At 52.6% G+C, this 15,055-nt stretch overlaps 2 protein-coding genes across 2 annotated transcripts; both read left to right on the forward strand.

Moving 5' to 3' along the window:
• Positions 1-474: 474 nt before the first annotated feature.
• FMO1 (flavin containing monooxygenase 1) lies at positions 475-7,740 on the forward strand. The gene is made up of 9 exons (XM_027694653.1): positions 475-877; positions 2,258-2,429; positions 2,643-2,831; positions 2,916-3,078; positions 3,429-3,571; positions 3,891-4,090; positions 4,611-4,966; positions 5,575-5,647; positions 6,785-7,740. The coding sequence occupies exons 2-9, from the start codon at positions 2,304-2,306 to the stop codon at positions 7,125-7,127; spliced, it is 1,593 nt and encodes a 530-aa protein (XP_027550454.1). The 5' UTR covers positions 475-877; positions 2,258-2,303; the 3' UTR covers positions 7,128-7,740.
• Positions 7,741-7,859: 119 nt separating this feature from the next.
• Positions 7,860-14,705, forward strand: LOC113973016 (dimethylaniline monooxygenase [N-oxide-forming] 2-like). Its single transcript, XM_027694645.1, has 9 exons — positions 7,860-8,321; positions 9,475-9,645; positions 9,953-10,141; positions 10,497-10,659; positions 11,047-11,192; positions 11,542-11,741; positions 11,915-12,267; positions 12,502-12,571; positions 13,866-14,705. The coding sequence occupies exons 2-9, from the start codon at positions 9,514-9,516 to the stop codon at positions 14,251-14,253; spliced, it is 1,641 nt and encodes a 546-aa protein (XP_027550446.1). The 5' UTR covers positions 7,860-8,321; positions 9,475-9,513; the 3' UTR covers positions 14,254-14,705.
• Positions 14,706-15,055: the final 350 nt, after the last annotated feature.

Genomic DNA, 15,055 nt, shown 5'->3' on the forward strand with positions numbered 1-15,055 from the left:
CCCGTGCTCGCCCAGTGAGCTGCCTGCTGTCATCCCCATGGCACAAACAGCACTGTCCTTTTGTAATCACTGGTTTTCCTAAAGACCCACTCCTCTCTCAGCTGTCTCTCCATGGCTTCTGTGCCTAGCTGTATTCATTTGCAGGGATTTCATACTTTCTTGCCAGTCACTCCTAAATGTATTGAGTAGCTGGGAGAACAGCCCTATTCAAAGCCATCCTTATCCCTCTCATCCCCATGATCATTTACCCCTGGGCTCCATGTCCTGCACTGATATTTAGGCCAATATTTTCCCTTTTCTTGTGCTTGGTACACTGATGTTTGTGGCCATTTCACACTCTCCCAGTTGGCACAGGGAGTCTCTTGCCCACCAGCAGTTGCACATCTGGCTGATGGCACGATGCAGCCTCTGTGTCCCGTGAGCACTGACCACAAAACCAGCTCTTTGTTTTTTTAGCTCGATGGTGCCCTGGGTGCAAAGTCCTGCCTAAACCCTGCTGTTTGTCAGCCTCTTCAGCTCCCTTTTGGAAGGGAGGTGGTGCAAGTGAAAACGTCCCACAGCTGGAGCCGCCCCTGCAAACATCCTCCTGGCACGACTGCGGGACACATCTGGACTGCTCCGCCGCCTCCCACCCGCTCAATCCTCCTTAGAGTTCATCAGCTGGGCTGTCCAGCTCACTCCACAGGGCAGCAGGAGAGTCCGGCCACTCCTCCCGCTGCAAACCCTGGTTGTGCAACTGCCGTGGGAGTGGGGTGGGCGCCTGCCTTCCCTCCCCTGCCTCTGCCAAAGCGCCAAGTCCCGCCTATAAATCAGGACCAGGAGGGGCTCTCTCCCTGCGGCAGAGGTGAGACAGCAGCACAGGTGGCTAAAGCTGGGAGGTAAGTGTCCCTGGGGGGCTGAGAAGCCTTCCCTTCCCTCCCTACCCCGCTTCTGAGGTTGGCTGCTATGGGCATTTGCAGGGACAGTGTGGAAAGTGTGGCAGAAACGGGCGCAGGGGAGCAGAGACAGTGTTTCCTGGGTATTATTTCCACCTTCTGTGCAAGAAGGTAGGGAATCAAATAGGATACGTAGCTGGGAGGTGTTTGTGATATAAGGTAACTCCCACCGTGCAAAAAAAGCCTTCCCAAAACAGTTAACAGCGAGCAACTCATGTTAGTGCTTTCTTCATTTACACAGGAACAAGTCCAGTTTTTATTCCAGCTTTGAGAAGCAAAGTATTCATTAGGTGTTGCTTTCTGACTGAAAGTTGAAATTGTTCTGGGTAATATGATGTTTTTCAGAAAACACTGTGCCTAACCCCATTTTTTAAATGAAGACTTTTTTGAAATTTTTTTCTGATGAATACCCCATCCTCTGTGTCTCATGGTAGCTGAAAGTGCTTCTCTGTGCAGAGGAACCAGTGCCACCCATAATGTCATCCTGGTGTGCTGAATTAATAACTCAGTGGAGCAGGGGGCTCCCTACCAGCACTGGGGTCAAACCAGAGGCTGCAGCAGCACCCCTGAGGCACCTCTGTGGGGGTCCCTGCTCTGGCAACATCCAGCCCAAGCCATGGAGCCTGACCATCATCCCTTGTTTTATTGCCTGAGACTATCAAGAAGGATTTGGATCCATTGTCCCCACTGCAGCTCTGGGAGCCTTGTGGGGCTGGATGTCCGTTCAGGGGCTGCTGCCTTTCAACCCCCGGGGTGGAGTTGCTTGGAGCCCTGCAGCAGGCACAAAAGCATCCTAAATCCAAGGTGTGCTACATCTGCAGCCCGTCCATCAGCCTCAGTGGCTGTGTCAAAGTCAGCAGCATCTTCCCTGGTGGGAAGGGGACAGGACCCTGCTAGAGATGCAGAGACTGAATAGTCCCACTGGACTTTTTTTTTTAATCCTGAGAAAGGCAGGGCAGGTATCCAAAGATAAAAGTATTTGCAAGACTGATAAGGCAGGATAGTTTAAACACAGCTTGTAAACAAAAAATGGCAACAAATTGTGGCTTGACTACATACTTTCAAAGCCAGTTTCCAGGAAAACTGCAGGAGTTTGGAATCAGCCTCGTGAGTACACTGTAAAAGTAGATTAATTTATAAAATAAAAAAAAAGGAGAAAATGAAGATTTAAAGATATATATAATCTCACTTGTAAATGAAGAGCCCAGAATGCTGGTAAAGGGAATGAAGATTTGGGGGTGGCATATAGAGAAATCCCCTATAGAGGATATGCCAGGAGCTGCTCCCTGAGTGTGTGGTGACTGTCTGTGGGGTTTCTCCCCGGTTAAGCCCTGTTCACAGCCTGGAATCCTGGTAGAGGCAGCAGGGATGAGAGTGGCCGTGGTGGGCGCTGGTGTCAGTGGGCTGGCAGCCACCAAATGCTGCCTGGACGAGGGGCTGGAGCCCACCTGCTTCGAGCAGAGCCAGGACATCGGGGGGCTCTGGCGCTACACGGTGAGCCATCGGTGCCTGTCCTCCTTCCCTTGGGAGCTGCAGCTTTGCCAGTGGGGAGCGGGTTGAGCTGGGCTCCAGTGGATGGGGAAGGGGTGTGAGAGCTTGCTGGGTGCTGGCCTGTCCCGGCTGCACTCCCTGAGACCAGAGGAAGGGGAGTGGGGGCACAGTCCCCACCCCCGGCGCGAGGCTGACACACCCAGGGTGTCGTGCCAGGAGCACATCGAGGCCGGCCGGCCAAGCCTCTACCCGTCAGTCATCAGCAACACCTCCAAGGAGATGTCAGCATTCTCTGACTTCCCCTACCCCGAGGACTTCCCGGTGTTCCTGCCCAATGCCCGACTCCTGGATTACCTCCGGTGCTATGCCGAGCGCTTCAGCCTCCGGGAGCACATCAAATTTGGGGTGAGTGACGGGTGCCCCAGCACTGCCCCTCTCCTCACACACTCTGTGTGCCAGTGGTGACTTTGCCTCATTCCCATGTTTCAGACCACTGTTGTCAGCATCCGGAAACACCCCGACTTTGCCACCACGGGCCAGTGGAATGTGGTCACAGAGGCGGATGGGAAGCAGGCATCGCATGTCTTTGATGCTGTTATGGTTTGCAGTGGCAATATGTCCGAGCCATCCCTCCCCCTGCACTGTTTTCCTGGTACAGTATAGGGCTGCCTGTGGTTACCTGCTTCCAGGGGCTGGGGGGACACTTGGAGGTTCCTCGGGGAAGATGCTTGCTTTCTTCCTTTACTTGATTCTGCTTTCCAAACCTCCTGGCACGAACAGCAATACATCCTCGTGCTTCAGCAGCTTTGTCTATGAGGCCCTGTTTTGGAGAGGAAGCACCAATGCTGTGTGCGTGGGATGGAGGGCTGGACCTCCCCGAGTCCCGGGTGGCCAGTGATTGCACTTCCTTACTCTTGCCATCTGGATTGTTTCTACGCCAATTCTCCCAACAAAACCCACAAATGCTCAAATACTTAAGAGTTTTGTTTCTTTTTCCCCAAGGCATCGAGAAGTTTCGAGGCCAGTACTTTCACAGCCGCCAGTACAAGCATCCCGACGTGTTTCAGGGGAAGCGTGTCCTCGTGGTGGGCATGGGCAATTCCGGAGTGGACATTGCGGTGGAGGCCAGTCGTGTAGCTTCCAAGGTACCACTACCCAGCCACCCCAGGAGTGTGGGGAGGGAGGTGTGGGGGGCAGTAGCTCAGTCTACTGTCACCACAGGGACATGGTGTACAAACAGTCCTTCTGAACCCGAAGTTGTTGTTCAAAAACCTACCCTGAAAGAAAGCTGGCTTTCCTCTTTTCTCCTGTTCTACCTCCATTATCAGCAGCCAGGAGGTCTTAAAGATGCTGTTGCTGCTTTTCCATTGTGCAGCTGTCTGTGCCGTGCCCCTCTGAGTTACTTTTCAGCTCGAATTTCAGCAAATTCATCAGCCAAATCACTGATTCCCTGCTCTCTCCCAGGTAACCATTTGCACCCATCGGGGTGCCTGGCTGGTCAGCCGTGTGTTTGACCATGGCTACCCATGGGACATGGTTTACAACACTCGCCTCATGAGCCTGATCAGAAACAACCTCCCCGGGCCCCTTTCATGGGGATGGGTTAATTACAATATGAACCAGCGGTTCAACCATGAAAACTATGGCCTTCAGCCAGAGAAGAGGTACTTGGTGGTTGCCAACCCATGCAGATGGGCTGATGGTGGTGTGGGCAGGGGGAGATCTCCAGCAACCAACATCAGACAGTGCCCAGACCGTGGTGATCTCCAACCAGGAGTTCACAGCCCAGCAGGAGAAGATAAGCTGTACCCCCTTAGGTGGTGAGAGATTGAGCATGCTGGAAAAGCCCAGAAAGGACCAGAGGAGTTTTCCTCATGAGGCTCCCTGCTGAAAGAGGAGAAGAAAGGCTTAAAGTGTGGATCAGCTCTGAAAAGAGGTGGTTTAAAGAGCAATTGAGTGGAGGAAGAAGGCAGGAGGTGTCCAGGAATCACTCACGCTATGGGACAGGGTGACACTGGTGCAGGGGTTGAACGTGTCAGTGTTTGGAGAGGGGGAGGCAGGGCTGTTTGCTTAGAGCAAATGACACTGGGAGGTTGTGAGCTGGTGGGCTCAAGGGAAGGAGGAGCAAGGGCACCGGCAGGGCTTGTTCATGGTCTGTTCTCAGAGCCCCTCTGCTCTCCACAGCTACCTGGTGCGAGAGCCTTTGCTGAACGACGACCTTCCGAGCTACATCCTGACAGGGAGGGTCACCATCAAGCCAGGCGTGAAGGAGTTCAAGGCCAACTCTGTTGTTTTCCACAACTGCCCTGAAGAGGAGCCCGTTGATATTGTTGTCTTCTGCACAGGCTACAACGCCTCCTTCCCGTTCCTAGAAGAATCAGTCGTCAAGGTGGAAAACAAGCACGCATCCCTCTACCAATACGTGTTCCCAACCCACCTGCAGAAGCACACCCTGGCTGTCATTGGGCTGATTAGGCCCTTTGGAGCCATCATGCCCGTAACAGAGATGCAAGCACGCTGGGTGACCCGTGTCTTCAAAGGTAGGAGAGCTAACGGGAGCTCTCCTGGGTACCAAAATACAGTTCAGATTGGACGCGGCTCGTCCCTCTACCAAGATGGATTTCTGTCCTTGGAAAGCTCAGAGCTAAGAAGCTCATTTCAGAGTGGACAGGGGAATATTTTCAGGGCTCAGACTCCCCAAGTTATTTCACTTCTGCTAAGCTGCAGCAACATAAGTGAGGAAAGAAACCTACTGGGGTTTTGTTTGGTTTCTTTAATAAAAATAATAACAACAGCCTCCCACTGGGCTCATGCGGAGGGCTATATCAAGGCTTCTCCACAGAGCCAGGGGAAGCTCTGTGGTTTCTCTTTGGGATGATCCTCTCTGGGGCTTGCACAGCCCATCTCACTCCATGTCACCTGCTTGTGCCCTGGCAGCACAAATCTGTAAGAGCAGGAAAAGGTAAGGGTGAATTTGCACCACTGTGGAGGACTGGTCTCTGGCAGAATTGCCAATGACAACCTAAACCTGAGCAATGGGGTTTTCCTGCCCTCCAGGGGTAGGGATTCTCATGTTTTGCATCAGTGAATGAGTTCACAAGTCCCCCCGGGAGTTAAACTCTGGAGAACACTCTCCTCTCTCTCCTAGGCTTGTGTCGGTTGCCTTCTCAGTCTGTCATGGAGAAGGAAGTAAATGAGAAGAAGAAAAACCAAGTTAAATGGTAAGTCATTCCCTGGAGCCTCAAATGGGTTTTTTTGTGGATTGAAAAATCCCTGGATTTTTGGGGGCAGCAACACACAGGCTCATACGCTGCAGCTGCTCCCTGTGTGTACAGCAGAGGAAAGGGGGATGCCCAGATCCAGCCTCCCCTTTACTCACTTGAGCCAATATAACCTTTGATTTGACAGTGGTATTTTGGCTGTTGGTGGCAGGAAGAAATGAATTTGGGGTACTTAAGCCTAAAGCTTGCTCAGAAATTGGGGAAGTGTGCCAGGGTCCCCAGGGACTGAGAGATAAAATGGCAGAGAAATTAATGGTAATAAATGCAAGGTAATTCAACTGGGAAGGGGAAAAAAATCCAACCCGAGGTGTCCACACAAATTGTCTCATCTCTCAGCATGGACACCTGACTCACTGTGAACAGGTATCTAAACATACCAGTGTGTGATTCCCAGGCAGATAAAAGGCTAAGAAATATCAGGGTATGAATAAGATAAACCCAGGAAACTGGGCAGTGTATTAATCCAGTCATCTACATCATTACAAGAGAAAAGGGATAGAAAAGCGAACTCCAGGATTGCTCAGAAGAATTGCTCTACAATACGAGGTTAAACTCACATGGCCTTTTTTCAGCCCACCAAAGGTGGGACATAAAACTCTGAATTCTACTGAGAAGATTAACTGGAAGCAATTCTCCAATTCACCATGCAATACTTGATGGAAATGAATGTGAGGGAAACTAAAGGGCGCCGCCTTTCTCATGCTGCACGTGACTTCCCTGCAGAGAGCAAAGGGAAAACTAGATTGCAAAAAAATCCCAAAACTGATTTGACAAAGTCTTTTAACAGTGATCCACCAAGATGAAGGGGGAAACAGGTGCAACTTGTGGCCAATGAAGTGAAAGACTGATTGATTGACATGAGCCAGCATCCCTTTACATATGCGGCATAAGGGACAGGATTTGGGTCCAGACAGGCCAAGGTTCCCACTCTGTGTATACCCAGTCCTTTCCTAAAAAGAACCTGCTTGCATTCAAATACAATAACAACTTAGATGCAGAGGACTTGCACTCAAGTTCCTCTCAGCCCTGTTGACACCGATCTTTCTCCTGCCTCTTTTTCTTCTCTGATTCATTAAGGTTTGGTCTGTCCTTTGATGAAGTCCTCAAAACCGAGTGGCTGGTCTACATGGACACGCTCGCCTCCTTCATCGGCGCCAAGCCCAGCGTGCTGGGGCTGCTCTGCAGAGACCCCTGGCTGGCCCTCACCATTTTCTTTGGCCCCTGCTCCCCCTACCAGTACCGACTGGGGGGTCCTGGGCACTGGGAGGGGGCACGCCAGGCCATCCTCACCCAGTGGGACCGGACCCTGAAGCCCACAAGAACACGAGTCCCTGCTGGCTCCTCCAGCTCTTTCCCCTCTCTCCTGGTTGTGGTGGGGTTCCTCCTACTCCTAGCTGCCATAATTTTTGGTTTACAATAGCTTTTAGAGCTTGTTAATTTTTTGTTCTTGTCATGGGGGATGTTATCTCAGGTCAGACATCTCCACAGTGTGCCACGGGATGGGAGGAAAAGGATTTCAGCAGATGGAACAAATTTTATGCTTCAACTTACCACACAAACCTTTCTCTGCCCCAACTCACCCCCAAGCACAGCTTTGCAGACCCCATTAGCTGGGGATGGCAGCTTTCCCCCAGTGTCTATTGCTCCTCTGCCCACTGCTGGGAGTAGAGCATGGCTTTATGGCATAACTATGTATGGATCATGCCAGCCAGGATGCAGCAAGGATAAGACTAGCCCTGCCCCAACTCACCTGAGAACCAGGGTCTTTAGTCCAGCAAGGGGTTATCTGGGCTGGATGCGCAGGTCAGGCTGTCTCTTTTCCCAAACTTAAAACCTATGACCCAAAAATCCCAGTTTGGGTTGAATTGGTGCACGTTTCCAATGCAAGGGCCCTGGTTGTGGTTTGTCACCACTGAAATTGGGACCGAGCACTCCTGGCTTTGCTTTCCTTCATTCCTCACCACTGGATAATCCTAGGGCTTTTTTTGTGTGTGTGGAGACTTTAAATGAATAAAATGTTATCAGCTGTGTCAGGAGCCTTCTGCAGGTGCCTCGATGTTGTCTGCCTGTGTGCAGGGAAAGAGCTGGGAGGGTCCATGTCTGAGCTGGGGCTGTGCCACCCAGTGCCACGGGCAACTCACAAGGTTGGGGCTGTGAGGGCTTTCGCTGACCCCCCAAAATTATTCTGCACTGTGCTCCATGCCCCCCATCCATGCTGTCAGCTGGCAAAGAGGGTGTGTTTTGCTGATTTCCTGGGCGTGCCAAGTGAACGCCTGCCAGGCACAGGCGTTGCAGGAGGGGATGAATCAGGACAACCCCAGGCTGCTGCCTGGGCTGGGCCAGTGGCCAGCTGCAGCGTGGGAGTCCTTGCAAGCACGTTCCCTTTGGGATTATAGTCTGGATTTTCACCCAGCACCGCCGCGGGGATGTTGAGAGCTTTCTTCCAGTGCGTTTAAGCACACGGGGTGGGGCAATGCAGGCGTAAAGGTCAGTGGTGCAAGAGCCGTGGCGACCTGCCTGGACTTCAGCCTTCCCTTCAAAGCTGCGGCAGGAGAAACTTGAAGCAAAGTTTGGCCGAAGCCTGAGCAGCGAAGGCACGGCACTGTCCTGCAAGGTTTGCTCCTCACTTCTCTCCAGATGGGTGTTGCAGGCTTCCAAAGGGGGCAGACAGCTCTCCAGGGGTTTGGCATTTGCCACTGGCTTTGCCTCCCTGCTGGCGGGGGGAGAGGGGTCTTGCAGGGACTCTCTGGAGTAAAACTGTCTGTATCCAGCACTGGAAAAGAAGGCTGATTTTAGCATGTCTCTACCCTTTTCCAAAACCAAAGGAGGGTCCAGAAACAGGGGACAGGCAACTGTTGGCAAGTCCTGCCCTGTTCGTGCAGATCAGGGAGTGGCTCAGTCTGGGCTTTTGGATCCTGAGGGGTTTTTTTTGCACCTCCTTCATTTTTCCCTGTCTTTCTTCAGTTTCCTCCAGTTCCTGTTTATGTTAACTTACTTTTTGGCACAAAACTGATAGAAAAAAAGTTATAAATTACTCTTTCTGCAGATTCAGTAGTAGGAGTGTTTGTTATCTAATCAAAGTTCACGTGGGTTCATTTTTCCTGGTTTCTTTGCTTTCCAGTCAAGCTCGGTGCAGCTAGTTTACACACCCCGGGGGCCTTGAGTTCCTCGCCTGTATTACCCGCGTTTCCCGGGTTTCTTACCTTTTGTCTGCTCTGTAATCCCAGCCGCGCTTTCACGGTGCTGTCTAACTTGTGAATGGCTGTGCCGCGCTCCTGCTCAGTCAGGCATCACTTTTTTTTTCTTTTTAAAACCCTTTTTGTTTTCAAGAGATTGCTCTTTAATGGGAAAGTAAAAAGGAAAGCATGAAAATGAGCCATCTTAGCTGAAATTGTTTCTTGCAAACGTTTCAGGAGGATCACTTTGTGCGGGCAGAAGCTGCGAGCCCCTTCCCCTTCTTTGCGTGCCCTGGTTTGGGCTTGGAAATGGAATAAAATGAAGCAGCAGCACAGTGAGGTTTAAAAGTGTCTCCTTTTTCCCTACATGAAGGAGGGGAATAGCTGAACCCTCAGTGTGGGCTTAGCACAGCAGGAAGGGTAAGGAGCAGCATCTGTCCATAGTGCTTGAATCCAGAGCTGGCCATGGTTTTCTCCAAGAAGAGTTTTCCTTGTGGGCACCTGCAGCCAGAGAAGACCAGGGATGTTTTTCTAGGGGACAGGAAGAAGGGACTGGTGTTTCTGCTAATTCCTGGGCTGTTTGGTTTGCAGCTCCTCGTTCACGGGGCCGTTCCCTGCTGCAGGACAGCAATGGTGCGGCGCGTGGCTGTCATCGGGGCCGGGCCCGGTGGCTTGGCTTCTGTCAAGTGCTGCCTGGATGAGGGGCTGGAGCCCACCTGCTTCGAGAGGAGCGAGGACATCGGGGGGGTCTGGCGGTACACGGTCAGTGAGCTCTGCCTGCGCGGGGAGGATTGTCCCTGGGTTTGTCCCCTCCCTCCTCGGATATGCTTTGCCTGCAGCAAAGAGAAAAGGGTGGCCATGCCCTCAGAGACTGTCCCTGTCCTAGGCACAGGTCTCCCCCTGACTCCAAGTTGGAGAAGGAAAGGGGGGGAGCACAAACCATGGTCACCAGATGCTTGTCCTGGTTAATTCTTTATAATCAAGTACAAGGAGGAAAAACACTCAAATGCTTAGGGGAGAGAAAGTGTTTCTCTGCGCACCTTCAAACAGCACCGCTGGCTTCACACAGGACTCCATGGATGGTACGAGAGTCAGCGTGTACCGCTCTGTCATTACCAACACCTCCAAGGAGATGTCCTGCTTCAGCGACTTCCCCTTCCCAGAGGATTTTCCCAATTACCTACCCCACAGCCTCCTCCTGGAGTACTTTCGGATGTACGCCCGCCACTTTGACCTCCTGAGGCACATACGCTTCAAGGTGAGCAGGGACCCTGAACACCATGGGGAGAAGACCCACCAGTAGCTGCAGATACCAGGGTATCACCCAGGTGGGACAGGACAATGCCAGGTGCCATCCCACGAGGACTACGTGCCTTCTGTATCCTGAATGCAGCCTTTAGCTTCGTGTTTTAAAGGCTGCTTAAACACGGGCTGCATCTCCCCCCTCAATGCCATCACCAGGGGAAAGGTGGAGGGTGGGATTTGACAGTGTCAGGGGTGACATGCAGCTCCCTAGGGACCCAGCCTGCCCCCAGCAGCCCCAGCCCTTCACAGGCATATCTCCAAAACACAGCGTGGTCTCTGACTGCTGTTTTGTTTGGTTTTGGTGCAAGACAACAGTTCTCAGTGTGAGAAAGCGCCCAGACTTTGCCACCTCTGGCCAGTGGGAGGTGGTCACCAAGACTGACGGTGTCCGTGAGTCCCATGTCTTCGATGCCGTCATGGTTTGCACTGGTCATTACCAGGAGCCTTACTTACCTCTGGATTCTTTCCCAGGTAAGCCCTGTCCCAGCAGTGGGGTGGGCTGCAGTTGCCCCCTGAGGTTTTGCCCAGCACCCATGGGTTTCTTGGCTGCATTTTCCTCTTAGAGCCTGTCTGCTCCACAAAGCCCTTACACTGGGAAAAGTGGGACCCTCACCCTGCTGGAATGGTGAGGGCCATTCACAGGAATGACAAAAACACCTAGTAAAGATGCAGCCAGGCTTTTGAATGAGGATTTGCAGAGCAAGATGGTGCAGGGGGGTGGCACCACCCAGGCAGCCAAGACTTCCATGGGCTTTTCAGCTGCAATCAGAGCTGGGGAGTAGCAGGTTGGGGGCTCCAGAGGGTCTGGGACAGTTAAATGTATCTGGCAGTAGGAGAAGCTCCCCCCTCTCTGCCTAGGCATTGGCACTCGCTTCAAAGGCCAGTACCTCCACAGCCAGGAATACAAAGATGTGGAGCCTTTCCGGGGAAAGCGGGTCCTCGTGGTCGGCATTGGCAACACCGGCGGTGACATCTCCGTGGAGCTGAGCCACGTGGCTGCCAAGGTACAACTCTGCAGCGGTGCAGAGCTCAGCCAGGGACCAAGAGAGCCAGGGGCTTAGGTTACCTCAGGAAACTTTGCTCCTGGGTTTTTAAATAAATTCCACTTTCAATTGAAGGCAACTGAAAAAGCTTTGCGACTCCTGGAGAGTTTGGGCCACCTGAGGAGTGGCCATTCAGCAGCTGTGGGAACTTTGTAGAAGCTGCCACAAGCTGTTTGGTTGATCTGGATGCCATCTCCTTCCCTCAGGATAATCCTCTCAGTTCCCAAGTGCTGAGATGAGATTTGCCATTAAGAGCAAAACCAACAACGAGATGCCTGGACAGGAGGCTGAGACCTGCCTTCTCTCCCAGGTGTTCCTCAGTGCCAGGAGCAACACGTGGGTGATGAGTCGGGTCTCAAACCATGGCTTCCCCTGTGACATGGTCGGCACCACCCGCTTCAACCACTTTCTTGAATGGTTTCTCCCATCAGCCTTCGCAAGGAGGATCCGGTTTTGGAAGTTCAATTCATGGTTTAACCACACAAACTATGGGTTGGCTTCCACCAAAAGGTATTTCTTTCTGATTGTTTTGTTGGTTGGTCAGGGGGTCTTTATACCATGAAATGCTCAATTTTTAATTTTGGGGTATATTTGTGGAATAGCAAACCATTGGAGGGGAACTCTGACTACAAAAGCTGTCTCAGATCCTGCCCGGTGCTAACACCTTCTTTTCCCCCTGCAAGCTCCAAATTTAAGGCGATTATCAATGAAGAGCTGCCGTTCTGCCTCCTCTCTGGGACTGTTGTGTTGAAGCCAAGTGTGAAAGAGTTCACGGAAAGCTCTGCCATTTTTGAAGACGGGACAACAGAAGAAAACATCGACGTGGTGCTCTTTGCCACAGGCTACATCTTTCCATTTCCCTTCCTTGAAGAGTCAGTTCGCAGCCGCATTGACAATAACCGTTCCCTCTATAAATGTATCTTCCCTCCCCAGCTGGAAAAGCCAACGCTGGCCATCATTGGCTTGGTCCAGCTGACCGGCTCAATTATGGTGGGATCAGAAATGCAGGCTCGCTGGGTGACGGGGATCTTTGCAGGTAGGAAACGGGGGGGTCTGTTGGGGTGGGAGTTTTGGGCCAGCCTGACCTGTTGTCCACAGAGCCTGGGGCACATTTCAGCTCCGTGGTGACCATGAGCACCAGTGGCATTGTAGCCTCTGCCTGCCAACTGCATCCCTGTATCCCTGCTGCTCCAGACGTGCTGCTGTAACCAGCAAGCGTGAGCTTTCAGCTTTAAGTGCTGCTGAAGGTCTCTGGTTCCTCTGTTCTCAGGCTGGAACAAGCTCCCTCCTGCCAGCAGGATGATGGCTGATGTTTTAAAGAAGAAGCCTCCAGTCAAAAGGTGTGTGATGCTCCTGTGCTCCAGATGTGATGGGTGCTGTGCACCAGGATAACCCCAGGGAAAGGGGGGCTCTGTGGCAGTCATGGGAGTGACCTGCCTAGGACACAGAACTCTTCTTGGATGCATTTATTAGCTCAGAACCTGTAGCAAGGTGGGGAAGTGCTCTTGCTGCTCCTTTATGGGTAATGGACCAAGACACCATAAGCTGCTCTGGAGCAGTCTATGACAAGACTCAGGACCTGCAGGTCCCCTCTGCCAGGCCTCCAAGCCATGTCCTTATTCCTAGCATATCAAGATGGAAGTTTGGTTTCCTCCAGACTGAGGGTGCCATCTCGTGGCTCTTTCCTCCCAAATCCAAGCAGTGGAGAGCACTGGGTTCAGGGCCAAGCCCCACCCAGAAACCCCACTGAAGCCAGGCAATGTGGGTGGGGGACGGTTTGTGTCAGTTTTTGACAGGTCAAGATGAATATTAGACAAGGCTGTTGTGTATGTGGGAGCTAACATCCTGCCTTGTTGGCACTGGGATTTTACAGGAGGTTGAGACGTGCCCTCAAGGATGTGGGATGGGTGATGATGGAGGTGCTGCCTGCCTTGCAGCAGCTTTTGGGAGCAAGGAGGGGATCTCAGGGTGCAGGCTGGGTTGGGTCTGCCAGCAGGGCAGGGCTGGCTCATGGGACACTTATGCAAAGCTGGGACAAAACAGAGCCACAGGGATTATGACCAAGGAACCCCGGTGACTGCACCACGATGATGTTACACAGAAATATGGGAGCCCGAGGTACAAGGGAGACAACCTTCAGGGTGTCCCAAATTTGCTGAAGCAGATTCAGCACGTCCTCCCTCCCGCGAGGGACGTGAGGTTTCAAGCAGAAAAATCCTGGAGATCCCTTCCAGAATGGGAACCTTTATGCATCTCCCAGATTTTCCCAGTCCCCTTGGCATTCTTATCTCTGAAAGTCTGCATCTCTGCTTCTCAAAATCAGTCAAATCCACACCTGTGAACCTTAAGGAATGGCACAGCATTACAAAGTAAAGGCAGTATTCAGCTAGAACTGGTTTTGAGGCCACAACTAGAGACAAAACAAGCTTCTGCCTATTCCCTGCCCCAGGTAACTGCTGGGACCAACCCCATGGAGGCTCTTTCAGTGCCTTTAGCTTTATTTGGGGCTGAGGGAGCTCAACCCCAGAGACTGGGCTTGAATACTGCCTGAGCCCAAAGCTTTTACTTTCCATGGAGCTGGGAACTGAGGTGGGATGATGCCATTTGATTTTTATTTTTTATGTCCCACTGAAGGAATCCATCTGAGAGGGAGAATCTGAAGATGAGTTTTATCGGCTACACGGATGAAATCGCTGCCTGCGCTGGTGTGAAGCCCAGCGTGCTGAGGCTGCTCCTCACGGACCCCCGGCTGGCCCTGGCCATCTTCTTCGGGCCCTGCACGCCCTACCAGTACCGGTTGGTGGGACGAGGGGCGTGGAGCGGGGCCAGAGATGCCATCCTGACGCAGTGGCAGCGGACACTGAAGCCCTTGAGGACTCGCGTGGTGGATGAAGATTCCGACCACTTGTCCGGCTGGTGCTGGATGTGCATCCTGGCCCTGCCCGTGGCTCTCACAGCAGGTTTCCTCCTTTCTAAACACCCTCAGCTGGGCTGTAGGCCCTGGGCAGGTCCCCAGTTGTAGGAGAAACCTGGTGTAGGAGAAACCCCAGCCCCAGTCCCAGGTGAGCTGGCGGCAGTGCAGTGCGAAGCTGTATCACTGCCAGGTGGTGGCCTGGCACTGGTGGGAGCCTGGATGCCAGGAATGTCTGGTGTCCATCTACCTCCTGCTGATGTTTTACACCCACCAAGGGCTGTATGGAACATTCACCCCAAACCTGCTGTGCTCCACACCAGCACCAGGCTGGATCTCCAGAGGGCTTTTTGGAAGAACCATTTTGGGATGAACTGGTGTGCACAAGGCCAGCCTTCCTCCTTCCCCCTGCTCACCCAGAGCTTCCTCCATAAAATGTCAGCAAGACCCACAACACCTTGAGATTTTCTGAAGCATGAACTGTAGATAGCTTTTTATTTGTCTGGTAACATTTGGAACACAAGGAGGGGAGCCACAAATGACCCTCACAGATTTGGGTCTTCTCTGCTGGTTTCATTAATGGTTTATTACTGGGCAGAAGGCAGAGCCTTCCCACACCCCCACAGGTGCCTCCATCAGGGGATTTTGCTGCACACTTGCCCTCAGGCTGCAGCCACTTCCCTGGGGGAAAGCGTGTCCCAAGCCATCTATCCCTCATCCCACCACAATGGAGCTCCTGTGGGGTGCTGCGGTCCCACGTGTGGGGCTGGGAATGGGGAAAGGGATAGGGACTGGGATGGGGACCCAAAGGGGGACAGGGGTGGGGACCAGGATGGGGACTGGGATGGGAACCAAAAGGGGAAAGGGAAGGGCGAACAGGATGGGGACAGGGAGGGGGACCCAAAGGAGGACC

Source organism: Neopelma chrysocephalum, unplaced genomic scaffold (assembly GCF_003984885.1).
Source record: "Neopelma chrysocephalum unplaced genomic scaffold, ASM398488v2 Primary Assembly neopelma1_98, whole genome shotgun sequence".
Lineage (NCBI taxonomy): Eukaryota > Metazoa > Chordata > Aves > Passeriformes > Pipridae > Neopelma > Neopelma chrysocephalum.

What these genes read in the sequence shown, in the direction of transcription:
- FMO1 (XM_027694653.1), top strand. Translation starts at nt 2,304, where the DNA reads ATGAGAGTGGCCGTGGTGGGCGCTGGTGTCAGTGGGCTGGCAGCCACC. An exon ending in CCCCCTGCACTGTTTTCCTG is followed by an intron (nt 3,079 to 3,428) that starts GTACAGTATAGG and finishes TTTTTCCCCAAG; the next exon opens with GCATCGAGAAGTTTCGAGGC. An exon ending in GGCCTTCAGCCAGAGAAGAG is followed by an intron (nt 4,091 to 4,610) that starts GTACTTGGTGGT and finishes TGCTCTCCACAG; the next exon opens with CTACCTGGTGCGAGAGCCTT.
- LOC113973016 (XM_027694645.1), top strand. Translation starts at nt 9,514, where the DNA reads ATGGTGCGGCGCGTGGCTGTCATCGGGGCCGGGCCCGGTGGCTTGGCT. An exon ending in TGAGCCACGTGGCTGCCAAG is followed by an intron (nt 11,193 to 11,541) that starts GTACAACTCTGC and finishes CTTCTCTCCCAG; the next exon opens with GTGTTCCTCAGTGCCAGGAG. An exon ending in GGGTTGGCTTCCACCAAAAG is followed by an intron (nt 11,742 to 11,914) that starts GTATTTCTTTCT and finishes TCCCCCTGCAAG; the next exon opens with CTCCAAATTTAAGGCGATTA.